Source organism: Cicer arietinum, chromosome 3 (genome assembly GCF_000331145.2).
Source record: "Cicer arietinum cultivar CDC Frontier isolate Library 1 chromosome 3, Cicar.CDCFrontier_v2.0, whole genome shotgun sequence".
In the NCBI taxonomy this organism is placed as follows: Eukaryota; Viridiplantae; Streptophyta; class Magnoliopsida; order Fabales; family Fabaceae; genus Cicer; species Cicer arietinum.
Window position 1 is genome coordinate 63,695,217 of NC_021162.2, and position 19,190 is coordinate 63,714,406.

Sequence of the window (19,190 nt, forward strand, 5' to 3'; positions counted from 1 at the left end):
TTGAAACATTTGAGTTACTTAAAAATTTAAATTACCAAACATTTTAATTACTTAATTGAAACGCACTCTTAAGATATTCTATATCAAAAAAAAAAAATTAATATATAAATTATTTACAGAAAAAAATAAAATAAACTATTCTCGTAATTTAATTTTGTCTTAGAGCTTTTATAGTAGTATATAGTAAAGATAGAAAAGAAAAAAATGAGCATAATTTTGACAAGTTTCTCATGGAGGGGAGAATCATTTTTATTTAGTCCTATATTTTTAATACAGACAAAACCTGTCCAATTCCTTCCTTAAATACTCATCAACCCATCATTTCTTTATGTGTGCTTTCAAATTTACCCAAGATCCACCAAAGGTCAACACTCTTCTAGTTTCCCTTAGAATCAGATCTTCACTTTCTCACCACATCATGATCAGAACACTACCCAGGTTCAATACATTCATATTCTTTTCTAAGTTCAAACCTCAAAATAATAATTATTCTATATTCTATATATTTATTTACTAGTATTATTTTTTTATATCTATAAGTTAGAAATTGCTTAGAATAATTTTATAATATTTTCAAGGAAGTTGAAGCTCAAGAACATCACCAATGGTACTTTGATTCAAAAAAGCAGCAGATTCTATGCAACGGTTGGTGGAAGAAGGTAATAATTCTCATTAAAGCTATTTACTGCGGTTACTGTCTTCCATACGAGTGATAAATGAAATGCATTAATTTTTTAAAGTCCTGTTAACAAGTGATTTTATCCAAACTTAAAATATTGCATAACAAACTAATTTTTTTTTTAAATTTGAAAATAGAAATTTAATGTATAAAAATTATCTAACAACGGGTTTTATTCGATCAATGAAACCACTATAAGTTATGTTAATGGCTCCTCAAGATAGATCCAATGGCTGTTATAGCCTAGTTGAATGGAGTAAATTTGGTTGCACTAAATGGTCTTTTCTTAAATTGGACATTTTGTGGCAATTCTAGTATGTCATTATTATAGTTGGCGTGCGGTGTTGCTCCTTTCTTATTTGTCTTTTCTTTTTAATAATAATAATAATAATAATAATAATAATAATAATAATAATAATAATAATAATAATAATAATAATAATAATTATTATTATTATTATTATTATTATTATTATTATTATTATTATTATTATTATTATTATTATTATTATTATTATTATTATGCAACACATGTAGAAGTTTAACGTGAATCTTAAAATATAAACTTAATTTTCTAAATTTTAATTTAATATCACAAAATTAATATAATTAATATTATATTATTTATTTTTTAATTAATTTAATATTATTAAGATAATATTAAATTTTAAAAAATTATATATTTTAATTTTAAAATATTAAAATATGAGACCTTTTTATTAAGTAATTTTTTTAAAAAACGTTAGATTAAGTAAAAATTTAAATTTTTATAGAGACTTAATATAGTCGACTCTATACTATATATTTATGATATTAATAAAAATACTAATATCTAATAAGAATAATTTAATAAAAATAGTATTATCGATTATATTTATAAATTTTTGTTTAATATATATGAATTGATTGAATTGATTAGTTTTTATGAGACAGGGAAATAATATAGAATAAAGACTAAAGTGAACATAAAATCAAACTCTGGATTTTTCTACTTTCAAACGTCTTTTCTTTTCTTGCATGCTTATTTCCATTCCTCCACTAAGAAATAAGAAGTAACCTCTCTCCGTGTCTCTCACTCTCTCTTAAGTCATTGTCAATTATAATCCCACATCTCTCTTTTTCTCTTTTATTAACACTATTTTTTTTCTCTCTTAATTGTCACTATTATAGTTAAATGCAATATAAATTTATGGTTTTAAGGAGTATAATAAAAAAACTCACACACATTGAATATAAAAAACAGTGAAGTAGTATTACGAAACAACATCTTAACATATCAAGTATTCCACCGCAATCTTTTACTATTTAAGAAATAAAATATGTATTTCTTTCATTTTATATTATTTCATTCCTTATATTAAATGTTACATTTAATTTTTTTTTCATATAAATTATCATTTTTAGAATATCAATAAAATATTTATTATTTTTTAATGATACTCTTATATATTAAAATAATTCAAGTTTTTGATGGGTTATTAAATAATAAACGATCCGGTCTTACAATATTATTTCGTATTAAATATGATAGTATAAGTAAGAATTTCTTAAGATGTGCGCATTATTTTAAAGACATTATAAAATAGAGAGAGAGAGAGTAAGTGACATGCTAGTGAATGAAAAATGTATGAAAATAAATATTATTTTATGATTTTAAAATAGCATTAATTATTTTATTTTAGTTATATATATCCTAAATTAATATTACTTGTATTACTCACAAGTCCATTAGACACACTTTTTTTTCTTCAAATATATTACACTTCACTATGAACTCATGATAATGATTTTCACCGAATGATTAATAAGGATTGTAAAGAGTATTATGCTCATTCGTTGTTTATATTTTTTTAATACACATAAAAAAAAAAATAACACTTAATACGGGAGGATAGAGTATAACAGAAATATATTTTAAAACCAATATTTAATTAATTCAATTTAATTTAATTTTCGTTGACAAATGAAAAGCAACAAGCGTTGACTTATAAATATAATTTAGTTTAGTCACTAAATTTAGTTTAGTCACTAAATTTAGTTTAGTGAGTAAATTAAGTGAAACATATATGGAACAAAACCCGCTAGCTGCCTCCAATAAGCATGTTCTCATGCCATACATCTAGCAAACACAAACAGCTAGCTATCACCCATTTAATTGTCCACTTTTATTTTTAAACGTGTCCAATAACTCAACTTATGATTCTCCTCCTATATATTATTCAACTATTATTATTAACAATGAAGCCAAGTGAAAACAGCTTCACTCTTTTTGTATTCAGGATTAGAATCATTTTATGTTAGACATTTTATATGTTCAAACTTTGTTCTCTTCAATGATAAATACATAGATTAGGTCGGTCTAAAAGTAAGTAATGTTTAAAACAAATTGTTAGTGTATGTCTTTTTGCCTCAATGTATGGATCCTTTTTCTTTATAAAAATTACCAATGTACGTTTTAAGCTGAGCTTTTTATGAGTACGTCTGTGACTTTTTATTTTATTTTATTAAAGTAGTAAATTATTTTTTCTTTTGGTGAGCTAGGGCTTTAGTTGTTTAACTACCTCTCAAAGAGCATTTGAAAAGACAACTAATTAGAATTTTTAGTCGTTGAAATTGAAATAGTTCATTTTCAATTTTTGCACTGCAATTTAAAGGTTATATGCTTGTTTTGATTCATCAAACATCTATTTAAGTCGATCATGTGTAGGTCTTTTTCTTGGTTTTGATGAATGTTTACTAAAAAAGTATTTTATTAGTTTTAATTAATGTTTATTATAGTAATGTTTTGATTAGTATATTTGAGGGACTAAATTAATTAATCAACTATTATAATTTTAATGACTAAAGTTTCTATTTATTCCTAAAAGGAGAGTCATAAATACAATTTTAACATGATAATTAAGCTAGTGAGAAAGGTTAGCAGGAGAGGCATAGCATAGTCATAGTGATAAAGTTATATTCTCATATAGTCCTCCATACTTTATATACTATGAATAAAGAGGAAGAAAAAAGTCAACTTTTATTTTCTTAATCAATCTTTGAAGGTAATAAGACACATCTAAATTTTTTTTTTTATATAAAAATCATCCTACTTTTAAAAGTCATTCAAGGAATATAAAATCTTAAATGCATGGATCTTTGGTCCAAGACATCATCCTCCAACTTTGTAAAAAAGAAATGATGCTTTGTGATTTAGACATTTGAGATAAAGCTGAAATAATTTACATTTAGATAAGAAGCCATCATCAATCATCATTTATAAGTGTTCCATTATTCCCCACTACACATTTCAAAACCAAACACTTCCTTCTTTCTTTCCTCACCCATCATAATTCACAATTCATCCATTAAATTCAATTAATTTTGGTGCCAAAAGCAGGCTAGAAGGAAAAGTGGCAATCATAACAGGGTCAGCAAGTGGACTTGGAAAGGCTACAGCCCATGAATTTGTCCAACACGGGGCCCAAGTCATAATCGCCGACACTGACACTAAACTTGGGCCACAAGTTGCAAAACAATTGGGCCCTTCAGCACAGTATGTTGAATGTGATGTCACCGTTGAGGCCCAAATAGAAGAAGCTGTAAATGTGGCCATCACAAACTATGGTAAACTAGACATCATGTACAACAATGCTGGTATAACAGGCCCAATAAGCCCACCAAGCATAACCGAATTGGACCTTGATGAATTTGACAAAGTTATGAGAATCAATGTAACGGGAATCATTTCGGGTATAAAGCATGCGGCCCGTGTGATGATCCCAAAGGGCTATGGGTCCATTATATGCACATCAAGCATAAGTGGGCTATTTGGTGGGCTTGGGCCACACCCATATACAATATCAAAGTCTACAATACCTGGGGTGGTGAAATCTGTGGCTAGTGAACTATGTGGAGTTGGGATTAGAGTCAATTGTATATCACCAGCTGCAATTCCTACACCAATGTCATTGACTCAAGTTGGAAAATTTCTTCCTGGTTTTACCCAAGAACAAATAGCTGAAGTTGTGAGTGGGCTTGGTGTTCTAAAAGGTGCAAAATGTGAGGACATTGATGTGGCTAGGGCTGCATTATATTTAGCTTCGGACGAAGCCAAGTTTATTTCGGGTCACAATCTCATAGTTGATGGAGGGTTCACCTCCTTTAAAAATTTTGTGTTTCCTTCTCCGGATAAAACGGTCTAACCAGAATTTTAAATTGCAGTTGCATAAAATTATGAACAAAATAAGCTATTGATGTAGTGGTGAAGTGATTGCAATGCAATTACGAAGACCTCGAAAATATTTGTATTATGGTTGATTTTTAAATTTGTTGGAGCATTTAATTTTTTATTTAATTTATTTAATTTATATGAATTTAGAAATATATCGTTTTTCTTTTAGTTTACATCAAAGACAAAAGTATGATCCGAAATATAATTGTAATGGAAATACAATCTATCATCACTAAAGTCAATAATTCTAATGATTAATAAGAATCACTAAAATTTTAAATTATCAATTTGTCAAAATCATGTGAATCATTTTATCTCTATTTAATAGCCTTTATCATACGACTCAATTAATTGCAAGATTTATTGATTGTAGTGAATAAGAGCTACTATGTATGTGCACCTATTTTGAATTTCCACATAGCCCTTGATTTGTATAGGACAACATAGATGTGATGTGATAAAACTCTTGTGGTATATACTAACTTAGGGCAATGAGATAGAGATAAGAGTCCTTAAAACCTCTGGTTTGGCCAAAGGTATGGTTGACAAAATAAAAGGATGGAGCCTACAAATATGATAATTCTTTATGAATACTTCTGATTTTGTTATTTATTATGAGGATGAGGAGACATGGGTATAGCCGTACAAGTACAGGTGCCAACACGCAAAAGCTAACCTCTCCCAATTTTATTCATATCACGAGTGTTGCAACTCAAGTATTAATTATTTTACCTTACTATATAGGCTATATAGTATGTAATAAGAGGAAAATACCATTTGGCAACTTGCGATTTTCGATCTTTTTTTGTCTATGTTCTCTCCACCGAAAACATAATTTTATTGGAGATAATGTTAGTTATTGAATGCGAACATTTGAATTAGTTAGAGTTTATATTTTAGTCTGTTATGTTGTATAAATTTATTTCATTTAGTTAAATTCAAACTTTTGATGATATTTATATGCAATTTTTTTTTGTTTTATGTAGGTTCTTTTGACCAAAAATAATTTTATTTAAAATAAATTTAGATATTAAATGTGAGTATATTTTTTTATATAAGTTTAAATTCAAATTCATCAAATTGTGTTATATACAAGATTTATATCAAATAATTAAATAATTTCACATGTGATGAAATTAAAACGTCTTTGATTTATTTAGTACACATTGACCATAGCAATTTAAGGAATATTTTATTTATTTAAAATAACAACCTTAAATTTAAAAAAAAATTATATTTTAATAATATAAAGAACAAAAAGATTCAAGAGATCACAAAGAAGGACAACACATTTCATTATAAAGTCCTTTAAGTAAAGGTAATTAATATATGGAGGTATCGGGAAGTTTTTAACTTGTAAAATAAATTAGATACAAAAGTTTGAAAAATAAATTTAGTATTTATATTATAAATTAAATAAATTGGTTCTTAAATTTGATAAATATTAATATGTATCATCTTTTCTAAGACAAAAAGAGAAAATTGAACAAAGCGTGTATATCATATTGCCCACACCAATTTAAATAAAAAAAAATAAAAAAAAAAATTATACTTTAAAAAGTTAATATCAATTTAATTAGATCAAACAAATGATCACATTCAAGAATACTTCACATTATAATCACCTGAAACTGCTGAATGTTTGTTTGAATTTAAAATTGACAAAATCACCATAATTCTTTTTGATTTTTTTGTTAATCTCTTTTTAAATAAAAAATGCAATAATTATAGTTTCAATTTGTGACCGCGTTGTATTTATTTCCACAACAAATTCAAACATGTTATAAGGTTGTGTCTGTAAACTTGTAGACTCAATGCGACATCGTGAGTTTAACAAAAAGTTACTATGTAAATAATTAGTCCGCTAAATGTCAACTACTGACAATTCAAACATGTTATAAATGATCTCAACATTTTAAAATTTAAAAGTTACTGTCTTTGTTCTAAACGAGTTTAATCATTTATTTATTTTACATTTATTAAAGAATATATATAAATAAAAAATATATATTATATAGTATTGATACATTGTCAATATCGTATTAAATTAAAAGTATTATAAATAATATTAATAAAATAGTACAATTAAAAAGAAATAAATTAAAAATTAAAACGATCAATTAGTACGTAAAAGTATCATATTTAATTATTGGTAGGAGATAATTTGATTTACCCTGAAAGAAATACTCCTATATGGCTATATCCTTTGTGCATATTTTCAATGATATGGCTTTTAATCGGTAGGAGATAATTTGACAATATACAATTTGTATTTGGTAAAGTGTGAGCACTATAGTTTGGCATTGAAGCTGTATTTTTTGCAACAAGTGAAAGACAAGAGTAAAAACAGGGAACATATATGTGAGCTGTGAAGACAATGGCTTCTATACATTGCTGGGCCATTCAAATTAACTATAATGACAGTGGTCCAACAATTTCGTCTTCAATAGGGTCCAATGTCTTCTGTTGTGCTACTGATCTCAAAAAGCTTCCATGAGGCACTAACTATACATATATATATTTTATTAATTTGTTTTAGAATAGTTGCGTTCTTAAAACTCATCAAAGTCAAGACAAGACTCAAAGCTTAAAAAATACTAACAAATATATTTACAAATTACTACTAAAAAGATATTTACATTGATACTAGGAGTAGTTATATCTTATATACTATTTAGATAATCACATAATACGAAGTTCTAACAGCGTATTATCAATTATTTTATGTTTTTTCTGATCATACTAATGAAAAGAAATAATATTCTTATACTCATTTTCTACTTAAATATTACTACTAATTTTTTTTAAAACTATAAATTATATACATATATATTTAAATTTATGTAAGAACATCTGTAAAACAGTAAAAATCAACCCTTTGACTATTTTATAAATGTTCTTATGTAATTAAATTTTGACTGTTTTGCAAAGGTTCTCATTTAACTAAATTTTTTGGGGTCAACAAACAAACCCTTTATACGAGTAATCTAAAACTTTCACACTTCAACAAAAAAAAAAAGTTCAATTATCTTAAAGTTTGTTTAGCGGTCTCTTACTCTTGGTTTGACCTTGTATGATTCTCATTCTAATTATAATTTAAATAGTTTTGAGTAATACCCCAATACACGTACTGTGGATCACAGGGAGTTTGACATATCACCTCATTGATCTGAGAGTAATAGTGGATTGAACACCACATTTTTTCACAAAATTTTAAAGTAATAAGATTATGTTTTCGTCTCACTTATATGATAAATATATATTTTTCTGTCTAATGTGATACTTCTTTACTCCCACTTAGGAATAAGCCGAGTCAGACCGAACTTTAATTAAACGAACTAGATTTATTTAAAAAAAAAATTAATGATTGAGTCTGACTTATTACTTGTGAAAACCTTTATTTTAAGTTATTGTTTGACATTTTTAAAAGTCCAATTTGACATATTATCCTATTAAAAAACCTATGATGTACGACTTTTAAAAAGAACACTTTTGTGTATCTTTAAAAAGACTATTAGACCAATATAAAACGTAAATTTTATTAAACTTGTACAACCATGACATTCATTTTTGTCCACTTGTTGCAACAAATTTGATGTATATATGAATACTAATTATGAACAAAATAAAATAATAAAATATTATTGTAAAAAATAAAACACGGTCGTCGAATTTATAGTATAATTGTTTTGAGAGAGAAAAATAGGTATAAATTTCGAGAAATGATGACAACAAATTAAGATTCAAATTTCTAATAAATAATCTTTTATTATAGAAATATAAAGAATTTGTAATAAATAGTCCATTATTATAGAAATATAAAAAGTTTGTCGTTTTTGTTAGTATGTAGATAGAATGGTAAAGAAAATCATACACAACTACGAAGTATTGATTCGAACTCTATACATGACATTATGCCAAATAATTTCAACATTTATTAATTGTGTTGTGTTAGGCCTTACGAATTAAATAGTATGTTTTTAAAATAGATGAAATAAAGAGTATTTCTTACAAAAATATGGGGAGTATTTTATTTTATTATTAATTTTTATTAAATTCATTTTATTATTACTATATATATATAAATATTATATTTTAATTACATATATACGGTCGAACTTGTCAGGTATAATACACTTTTTAGACAGTTTGAATCTAACTTATTTAAATAAATAAGTTTCTTAAAAAGTTTAAGTCTAGCCTTTTAGTAGGTCAACTATAGGGCCCTCTTGGGATGCCCGAACCTATTCGTGCCCACACTCCTTGATATACTAACAAGCCTAAACACCAATGATCATGAAGACTTTTAAAACAAGGAGTCAGTCAAACATTTGTCAACCATTGACTCTAATATCACTATTTGGTTCCAATATTTGATCGGACCAACTTTTAGGCTTTAACTTGTCCCTTAATCCAACCAAAACCCGATTAATTGTGGGTTGGTCCCAAGACGAGCCACTAACTAATAATTTTTGAATTTTTTTTTAGAAAAAAATATTAAATATAACTATTAGCAAACTACATAGGTGTTACAACTTGTCAATTAATTCAAAACTAGTAACTCATAACATTGTCATACAAATACAAATCATTTAATCAAAATAAATAACCTACTATCTACTAGACCCATAGATTTTTCACATAGTCTTACTATTTCATTAAGAGTATGATCAAAATAAAATTATCTTATAATAATAATAATAATAATAGTAATAATAGTAATAATAATAATAATAATAATGATAATAATAATAATAATAATAATAATAATAATAATAATAATAATAATAATAATAATAGTGAAGAAAATGATGCAAAGATTAGAAGAAAAATGAATACAAAGGCACATACAGGAGAAATGGTGCAGAGAAGAGGACATTTTTTAAATCCTAAATTAAGTTAGTGAATAAAATCAATAATAAGGTAAAATAATTATTAAAAAAATCTTGTTCTTAATATATTTTGGGACGGAACGGGTGAGCCGACTCCGGTCATTTTTTTAACTTTGTCCTTGTCTTGTCTTTTTTGTTGTTGTTGTATTTTTTAGATCAGGACAAACTCAACCTTCTATTTATGATTTAGATTAAATTGTGGGACAAATCAGATCTTGTCTACTCCTACTAACTAATATATCTCATCATGAAGTCAAATTATCACCTTTGTTATTTTATCCTTATAAATGAGGATTACTTGAGATTCTAACAAAATGTTATAATTTGCTTAACGATTAATGTTTTGATTTATTGTATCTTTGTGTGCTAGTTAATTTGTCCATTCCTAGGTTACTTGCATGCGAAGCATGTGTTCAAAGTGTTTGAGTTAGAACTTAGAAGATGGAGCTATAATTCTACTTGGTTGCATAATCATATGTTTGTTCAATTGAACCGTTGTTTTGGATTTTTAGAATTTGATTTGGTCTCTAAAATCAATAAAATTTAAAATTGTTTTTTTAAATTAAAAAGTATTTATTTTAAACAGTTAAATTTATAGTAATGTGTTATGTTAACATTTTTTCTTCTAAGTTCGAGTTTTAATTTAAAATTTTTAACTTTTTAACTTTAGTTCAGAAGAGTTGAATTTCTCATCCCACTCTTAAATTAATATTATAAATTTCATTAGCTATTTTTATTTTAATTTTTCAATTTCTAAAAAAAATTTAATAAATTAAAGTTCGAAATTTAATCTATAACTATTCTAACTATAATGTTGATATTTGAACCGACAAATAGAGGGGAAAAATATTTTAAAATTTATATTAATATTTTTTATTTTTCACGATTAAAATACTAAACTGAAATTTATTTTAACACCATTTCTTATTGAATTCTTAAGACACTTGATAGTAACATTTGTTTGTTATTAATCATATAGTTTTTTTTTTAACCTATAACCAAAAAGTGAAATTCAGTGGCCAAGTTTGAACTTTTTAAAATTAAATTTTGTCGATTGTCTATCTTGTGATGTGATGGAGAGTCGTGAGATATATAGTGGCAAAAGGCAATACAAATTGCTTATCTTTTCAAACATAACCTCAAAATTTCACCTATAAATTTTCCATGTCCTTGAAGATTGATCAAACAACTTGAATAGTAGTTTGTAGAGATATAAAGAAGGGACAAGTGGAAGGGAGATAGAACAAGCGTTGAACAAGAGGGAATTGAAAAGTAGGTTTGAGAGTTCCAAGTTTGATTAGAGAGCAGGTGTCATAAAAGATGGGGAAAAGGGTCACGAGAAGCTTGGGTTTTGCTTATCAAAATTTATTCCAAAGACTTGGCTATAAATTTTGCTTGGTTCAAATGACATCTTAGCTTTGTTTGAACAATATGATTTTATAAGAAATATGTTGGCGAATCTTCTAATATTTGATGTGGACTAACTTTTCTATAATGCATAAAAAATGTGAATTAATTCACCATAAAATTTTTCTTGAAGATGGATAAATAGCCTTTCTACTATAATGTATACATAACCTTCATAAAATGTTCTATTAAGTCTCTTATAGTAGTTTTCATGGCATCCCTATAGTTTTTTTTAACAGCTAAATAATATTGGTAATTACACTACTAAAAAATTAAAATTGTTTTAGCATAAGCTAAAAAAGTTCACATTAAATCGATAAAAACACTAACATTGATTTACTAATGGATTAGTGTCTATGGCATGGTTAACGCTATATGTAGATGTATATGTTGTTCAAATAACATCTTATATTAAACATGTAAATATAATTTAAAAAGATGAAGCGTCTACATTTAAAAAAATAGTATTGATTAAGGCAATGTTAATTTTTTTTAATAAATAATATTACTAAACTAGCAACGACGTGAGATATTAAACCTATTTTATTAGCATTAGTGTCATGGACACTTCAAATTTCGAAATTAAATTAAGGTTTTTTAGTAATGTTTAGTTATTATCGTTAACATTATTAATATTTTTGCTTAGGTGAGGATATCACTCTCGACCTCTTTATATTTTATTGCTTATTCATATTAAAAAAATTCTAAATTGATATTTCTATCAACCTTAAATATAAAAAACATTGAGTCAACAAATTGATTTATTTGATCCAGTCATATATATGTTATACAAACTAAAATAAATTTTATTATATTAGTGTGACACATATAAATCTGTATTAGATATTTGAACTTATTAACTATTTACTAGTATTTAGTAAGAGCACAATCTCTCCTAAATGTGTATAAAAAATTATATGTTTAATAAAATCAACTTTTTAAATAAATTTTAATTACTTGTAGTAATTAGAGTTTATGCAGTTGCACTTAATGATAGATAAATTTTCCATAACAAAAAAATAAATTCTATTACAGAAACTAATTTAGTTTAACTGCTTAATATACTTACATGCAACAAAAAAAAAGTATATACACTTAAACACAAAAATTAAAACAAAAAAATAAACAAAAAGAAAATATTACAAATATTTGTCTATAATCACAAAAATATATTTTCGATATATATAAATATGGTTAGGAAATAAAATAATTAGCATGTGCCGGCGCGGATACATTTCCAGGTGCGTCGCTTTCTGGTCCCAAGAAGTTAGTATTATCTCTCATGTATCAATGAATCAATGAATATTTATATATACATGCATGTCAAAGGTGGTCATTCAAAAATTGAAAAGTACTGTAAACTAATAATCAAATTATAAGGAAGTGTAAAAAGCCTGTGATCTCATTAAAAAGTGGCTGCTAGGTGCCACCTAATTACATAAATCCCTTTCAAAACCTTCAATCTCTTATCACCAACACCCCATGTTGACTCATTGAAACCATATAATATACTAACTTTTTTACTAAAAAAATATTGATTGATTCAAAAATAAACTAAAAACAACTTAAATTTAACGTTGTTATAATAAAAATAAATTGTCAACAAAAATATATTTTCGAATATGTAATATTGATAATGTTGATGTCATTACTTGAATTTGTAACTGATCGATGTTGATATTATAATTTAAATCAATAAAATATAAAAAATAAATCAAATATATGTAGAGTTCACTTTTTTAAATAAAAAATAACATGAAAGAGGTGATTAGTATTATGATTTTACGAGTCACCATTAATAATACTCAGTCAACATTTTTGGAACCACCTAAACATTGAAATTAGATGGTAAATTAAATCAAAAGTGATTTGAAAATATAGAGTCAATTATAAAAAAAAATCATTTTGCAAATACTAAAATCAAAGTGATTGCAAATTTCAAGAACAAAAATATATTTAAATCTTAATAATGTATTAAAAATAATTTCTTATTTTCTTTTTTTGACAAAAAAAATATTTTTTATTTTCAACTACTTATCATCTCACCTAATATTGATAATATTTTTTTGGGTGCAAACATTGATAATCGTAATTGATCAAATAACTATCAACAAACTAAGTTGTAAATAAATTTTATTGACTCAATATATTTTTAGGGTTACCCTATATTTTATTATAGATGGAGATTCATATCCAATATATATTATCAATATTATTTTAGGACATATTTTCGTCTATTATTTTGGAGCAATTGAAATATACATAACACATACAAAAAATACACTTATATGAAAAATATTAAGTTATTAACCTAAAATCAATTGTAAATTAAGGGAAAGACTTGTATATAGTAACTTATTGGCTTTATGCAAATTAATGGCTCAACATACATTATTGCATGTTTCAAAGTAAAATTTAGAAGTTATAATATTTTAAGTATTAGTTATACACATAAAATGTTGAATTGAAGAACATAAAAAGATTTAACTAGTTTTCGCAACATAACAATATATTCAAGATGATCCATTCGGTCTTGCCAAAAACAGTTTTAATATGATATGTAAACTTCTTGTTTATGATGATACATGTGGAGTATGGTTCGATTAATCTAATTCAATTGAATCAATAATGACAATCATAATTTGTAAACTATTGCTATTCAAAATAAAAGGTTTAATTATTTGATTCGTTCATGTATATTCGCGTCTTTCTCATTTTCATTTCTATAAGTTTTTTTTCCCTTCAATTTAAACCCTGTCAAAAAAACTTATGTGACAAATAGATGAGTAACGTGTTATATAAATAAATTAAATATTTAAATTAATTAAAAAAAATGAAATAAAGTTGAAGATGTTATCTTGTAGTTCCTCCGTCTAAAATTATAAATAAGTAGAAATTATAATTCTTTCATAATTTATCTATCAGATCACCATTATCACACCAACATCATCAAATCACCATCATATTTTATATAACTTACCAATTAAACTACTTACATGTGATATCCTACATATTTTATTTAAATAACTACAACTATTTGTTATAATTTTCTTTAAAATAATTTAATTGTCATGCAGTGAAACCAAATTATACATTGCAACACATTTCAATAATTTATATACACGATTTTATAAATATTTATAAAATAATCTAACCGTTAGAATGAAGGATAGTATAAAAACTCAATATTTTAATAATATAATACATGAATTGACTCCTTTGAAAAAAGAGAATTTAAAAATAATCTAAAAACTTTAGAAAACAAAAAGCTGTAATGAGTAATTTTTAATTAAAATATTATTTTACTCTTATTGACAACCATTGAGTAAGAGAGGAATGGTTGAATCTAAAGTAAAAGTCTTGAATCCTTGTTGAACAATATGACTTGTATAAATGGTGAAAGGAAATTTACCAAGAAGGAGAAGTAGCAAGGTGCACATGCAGATTGCAGACACACTTGGATAAACCATCCCTTCTCTCTCTCTCTCTCTCTCTCTCTCTCTCTCTCTCTCTCTCTCTCTCTCTCCATTCACTCACTTCTTTTCCACACACACAAGATAAACACAACCTTCAACAATCTCCCTTTTTCTCTGCATCATTCTTCTCACATCACAAAACAAATCATGTTTTTCTAAACAACAAAACAAAAACCTCTTCACCTTTTTCTCTCTGTCATGGAGCGTTACACGCTACCCTTACCACCCGGAGTTCATAACACTCTCACTATACCTTGGACAGAACCACAACAACTAACTTCATGGACCACACCTAACTCCGAACCTAAACACAACGACCAAGACATCGCCATTGCTATTGCCATGGGTTCCTCTCTCCCTTTCTTCAAACCCGAACCACAACCCGAACCTGATATCAACTACTACAACATCAACAACAGCGACAACTCTCCCTCCAACTACGTTCATGTTCCATTTGATTCAAATCCAACTAAAACAACTGATAACTTTCTCTTACACCAAAACACAAACACCATGGATGCATCAAATCCACACCCTTTTTTCCAAAACAACAACAACTATTTCTTCAACAACAACAACAACAACAATAACCCATTTGAAATGGGTTTCGAAAATGGTTTCTTTATGGGAAACAACAACACTTCAATTTCAAACACCTCTGTTTTCATGGGTGGGTCCCTCGAACTGAGTTCAGCTTCCGAGTTTCCACCGAGTCTCGAACTCGAAGCACCACCACCACCACCACCAGTAGTACCGTTTAACGCTTCTTTTTCGATGCCTCTTGAGTTGTCGCAACCGCAACAGCAACAACCTACGACACTGTTTCAGAAACGGAGAGGGGCGTTGGAGATTCCGAGGTTGGAGACAGTGGGGAACAAGAAGAAGAGAAAGGTGGAGAAGAAATGGGAAGAAGAAGGGAATGAAGTTGATGGTGATGTTGATGTTGATGATTTTTCAGGGTTGAATTATGATTCTGATGAGAATGGAAATGATTTGAACAATTCAAATGGGACTGTTGTTACTGGTGGAGATCAAAAAGGGAAGAAGAAGAAGGGGCTGCCAGCGAAGAATCTCATGGCTGAGAGGCGCCGGAGGAAGAAACTCAATGATAGGTTGTACATGCTTAGGTCTGTTGTGCCAAAGATTAGCAAGGTATGGAACAAAATTGTTTTAAGATTTTTTTGTTTTTTTCCAGAAAAATGTTTAAAGCATATTAGTTTCTACCAATGTTTTAAATTGCTGTTGCGGTAATGGTTGTAGTTGTGCGATGATTCTTAGTATTGGAGATAATTGAGGTCAAATGCTTCTGATGTGGCCTTAATTGCAGTAGCAAAAAATATCACAAATCAAATCTTGATGTTCTAGACATAATTGAAGTGACAGACCTTTTTATTAAAACATTGGCTTCTATAATTAGAAATGCCATTAGGCAAATACTCAAATTGGTTTTTAAAAACAGAACATCTTTGTGGTAGTGCTTGAATTGAATAATACAATAAATTATGAAGGACGGTTTATATGTCAAGCTAGTTTTCTGAATGTGTATTTTGTTGGTCAAATAAGTTCTTAAAATGTTTGTATGAAGACCAATTTAACCAACAAACTACACATTTCTCGTATTTTGTTTGTAATTTCAATTATGGAAGAACTAATATAACTGAACCTATAATTTCTGGGACTAATTTAACTATTTACTTGATGCCATTTTGTCACTTATGTTTGTGGAAGTCCTTGTTTATGTTTCCCTTTATGTGTTAATTAACTACTCAGTAAATAGAACATGCTAATGTTGGGTATTTTTATTTGTTCATAGATGGACAGAGCTTCAATACTTGGAGATGCAGTTGACTACTTGAAGGAGCTACTGCAGCGGATTAATGATCTTCATAACGAACTGGAATCAACTCCACCTGGCTCACTGCTGCCACCTTCTGCAACTGCAAGCTTTCACCCATTGACACCCACTCCACCAACCCTTCCCTGTCGAGTCAAGGAGGATCTATATCCAAGTGACTTGCTAAGCCCCAAAAACCAATCTCCCAAGGTAATTTTCGTTTGCATTAATGCAAAGTTGTTATAAGATACCGTCAGAATTGTAGCTTGTTGCTTGCCAACCATGTAAATGAATGATTATCACGACCGTCTCCATATAGACCAGTAACATGGCAAACAAGTGTACATGGTTGCAGATTTGGTGGTAATTTAAATCATAACTTGGATGGATATTTTTTTCCGGCACGAATTGCGTAATATAATGATTCATCTGCCTGTTGAAAAGCTTAAGCAAATAGGCTTTAACTGGTTTGATATCGATTTTCATGTTTACAAAGTTTATTTGCATGGTGATTGAGAAAATTGTTTTAACTTGAAATTTACAGGTGGAAGTTAGGGTAAGGGAAGGGAGAGCTGTCAACATTCATATGTTTTGTACCCGAAGACCGGGACTTTTGCTTTCTACCATGAGGGCTTTGGATACCCTTGGATTGGATGTTCAACAAGCTGTTATTAGCTGTTTCAACGGCTTTGCTTTAGATGTATTCAGAGCCGAGGTATGTTTAGTTCTTTCTTCATTTCCAAGCTACATTCAAACATATCATTATTAACCTTTGTTACTTTTTATAATGATGTTTGTCATTGATGTATATTCGGCTTTCATATTCTGCTCAATTACGTTTATCGATCTGTGTAACTAGTAGAATGCAAAATGGTGGTCGTAAACGGGTGGTTGTGGTTGTTTCTGCAACACATTTTACATAAATTGTTCTTCCAATATTGGTTTCTGATGGCTAAATCTGATCATGTGACAAATGTAATAATATTCGTACCTTCCAAAATTACACTGCCAATCTTGCAATAAAAGAATTGTAGCAATTATAAATTTATTGACAAACAATTTAGGTTTAACTTTCTTAGTTGGATTTGATGATCCCAGTGGGTGGTTGAGCTCAAATAGCTAATGAGTTTCAATTATGAACGAATTGATCGAGAGTTATGAGTTTGAACTCTACCTGGAATAATCACGGGTCAGACCTACTGGCCGAACTCCGGATTTCCAAGACCCCTTTCCCCTGAGAATCGGAGGGTTAAGACTTAAGACCAAAAAAAGAAAGTTGCATTTTATTGTGGGGCTTAATCTTTGTAAATAAATTATTCGAATTTTTGTCGGAATCTTGTTTGTTCTGAAGTGTTTTACGTTTAAATATTTTAAATTCATTAATTATTAGTTTTCTACCATTTGAAGTTCTGGTTTTTGATTTATAGTCTTTTCTTGTTTCTTAGCAGCAATGCAGAGAAGGCCAGGATGTTCTTCCTGAGCAAATTAAAGCAGTGCTGTTGGATTCAGCAGGCTACCATAGTATGAATTGATTGAAGTTCCTGATAAAATGCTACCCTTATAGAGGTACTAACTGTAGCTGCTGTAGCTTGCTGTTTGTAGATGCATTGCTTCTTGTTCCTGTTGGTAAAGGTCTGTGTCTTTAGGCCAAGATCAAATAGATTAGTTTAATCTGTAGGTGGAGGAGATAGATCTTAAATTTTTCTTTATGACAAGCAAACTTATGTTGTTAAATTTATGATTAAGTGGTGGAATGAATTGTTTATTTGTATTTTTTGCCCATTTCCTTATTATGTTTTTTGCCTATTGAATATCGGTTATGATGCAACTTGGCAGAGTTCAATAAATGATATTTTACCAGAGGATATCCTCTTGGCCTCTAAAGCAGGAGTAAAAATCATTCACCGAATCACTTTGTTCTATAATTGGGAAAAAGGTCCCCTTCTTAATCTTGGCCCTTTTGAAACTTAAATATCTTGATGAACGGGCTTTGACATGAGCAGTAGATATTTGAGTTTCTTAAACATCTGGTCAAGAATTCAATCTCTGCCTAATGTGTTTGGAAAAACATTTGATGAAAACTAGTTTATAGTTATACAATTTAATGTAGAGATATCTTGGTAAAAAAAAAAGCCAGTATTTAGAAAATGGATTTGATTACTTTAAAACATTTTAATTTAGAAAATAAAGAGATCTTAGTTGATGAAAAGAATACCAACAATTTAAATAAAATTTGATTTTTTTCTCACTGATTAAGAAGATTTTTCTAAAGTGAGAGTTTACGTTGAATGAATCAAATCTTTTAAAAAACAAGTGTTCATGATCTTTGTTGCAGATTAAACTATTCTAAAATTAATAATTTATTTTTGAGAATAAAATAAGTAATATCAATTATTGATAATTAAATTAATGGTTAATAATATATAGACATTTATAACTAATCATGAATGATTATAATATTAACCATTAATTTATCTACTTTATCAACTTTTCATATTAGAAGACTTATTTTTGTTGTTGCAAACAATTAGTATCAATAATTTTGTTAATTTATGTTGAAATCTTTAAAGTAGAGGCGAGGACTATGAAGTCCCATGAAAAGATCATTCAAAGTCATACATTAACTTCATCAATTTTGTCAAACCATCGTTTGTATTGACACTCTTACAAGTAACTTACAGAAAATGCA

General features: G+C 27.7%; 2 protein-coding genes across 4 annotated transcripts; both read left to right on the forward strand.

Annotated features, from left to right (window-relative positions):
- The first annotated feature begins 221 nt into the window (after window positions 1-221).
- On the forward strand, window positions 222-5,010 carry LOC101504238 (zerumbone synthase-like). Of its 2 annotated transcripts, none has more exons than XM_004493009.4 (3): window positions 222-438; window positions 579-659; window positions 4,056-5,010. In XM_004493009.4, exons 1-3 carry the CDS (start codon window positions 329-331, stop codon window positions 4,861-4,863), a joined length of 999 nt encoding a protein of 332 aa, XP_004493066.1. In that variant the 5' UTR covers window positions 222-328; the 3' UTR covers window positions 4,864-5,010. The 2 variants fall into 2 exon arrangements, with proteins under 2 accessions (XP_004493066.1, XP_004493067.1); XM_004493010.4 differs by having other exon boundaries at window positions 223-438; window positions 4,059-5,010.
- Window positions 5,011-14,617: 9,607 nt separating this feature from the next.
- Window positions 14,618-18,272, forward strand: LOC101504773 (transcription factor ICE1). 2 transcript variants are annotated; one of them, XM_004493012.4, is made up of 4 exons: window positions 14,618-15,819; window positions 16,481-16,711; window positions 17,046-17,216; window positions 17,950-18,272. In XM_004493012.4, the coding sequence occupies exons 1-4, from the start codon at window positions 14,866-14,868 to the stop codon at window positions 18,031-18,033; spliced, it is 1,440 nt and encodes a 479-aa protein (XP_004493069.1). In that variant the 5' UTR covers window positions 14,618-14,865; the 3' UTR covers window positions 18,034-18,272. The 2 variants fall into 2 exon arrangements, with proteins under 2 accessions (XP_004493069.1, XP_004493068.1); XM_004493011.4 differs by having other exon boundaries at window positions 14,724-15,819; window positions 17,947-18,272.
- Window positions 18,273-19,190: the final 918 nt, after the last annotated feature.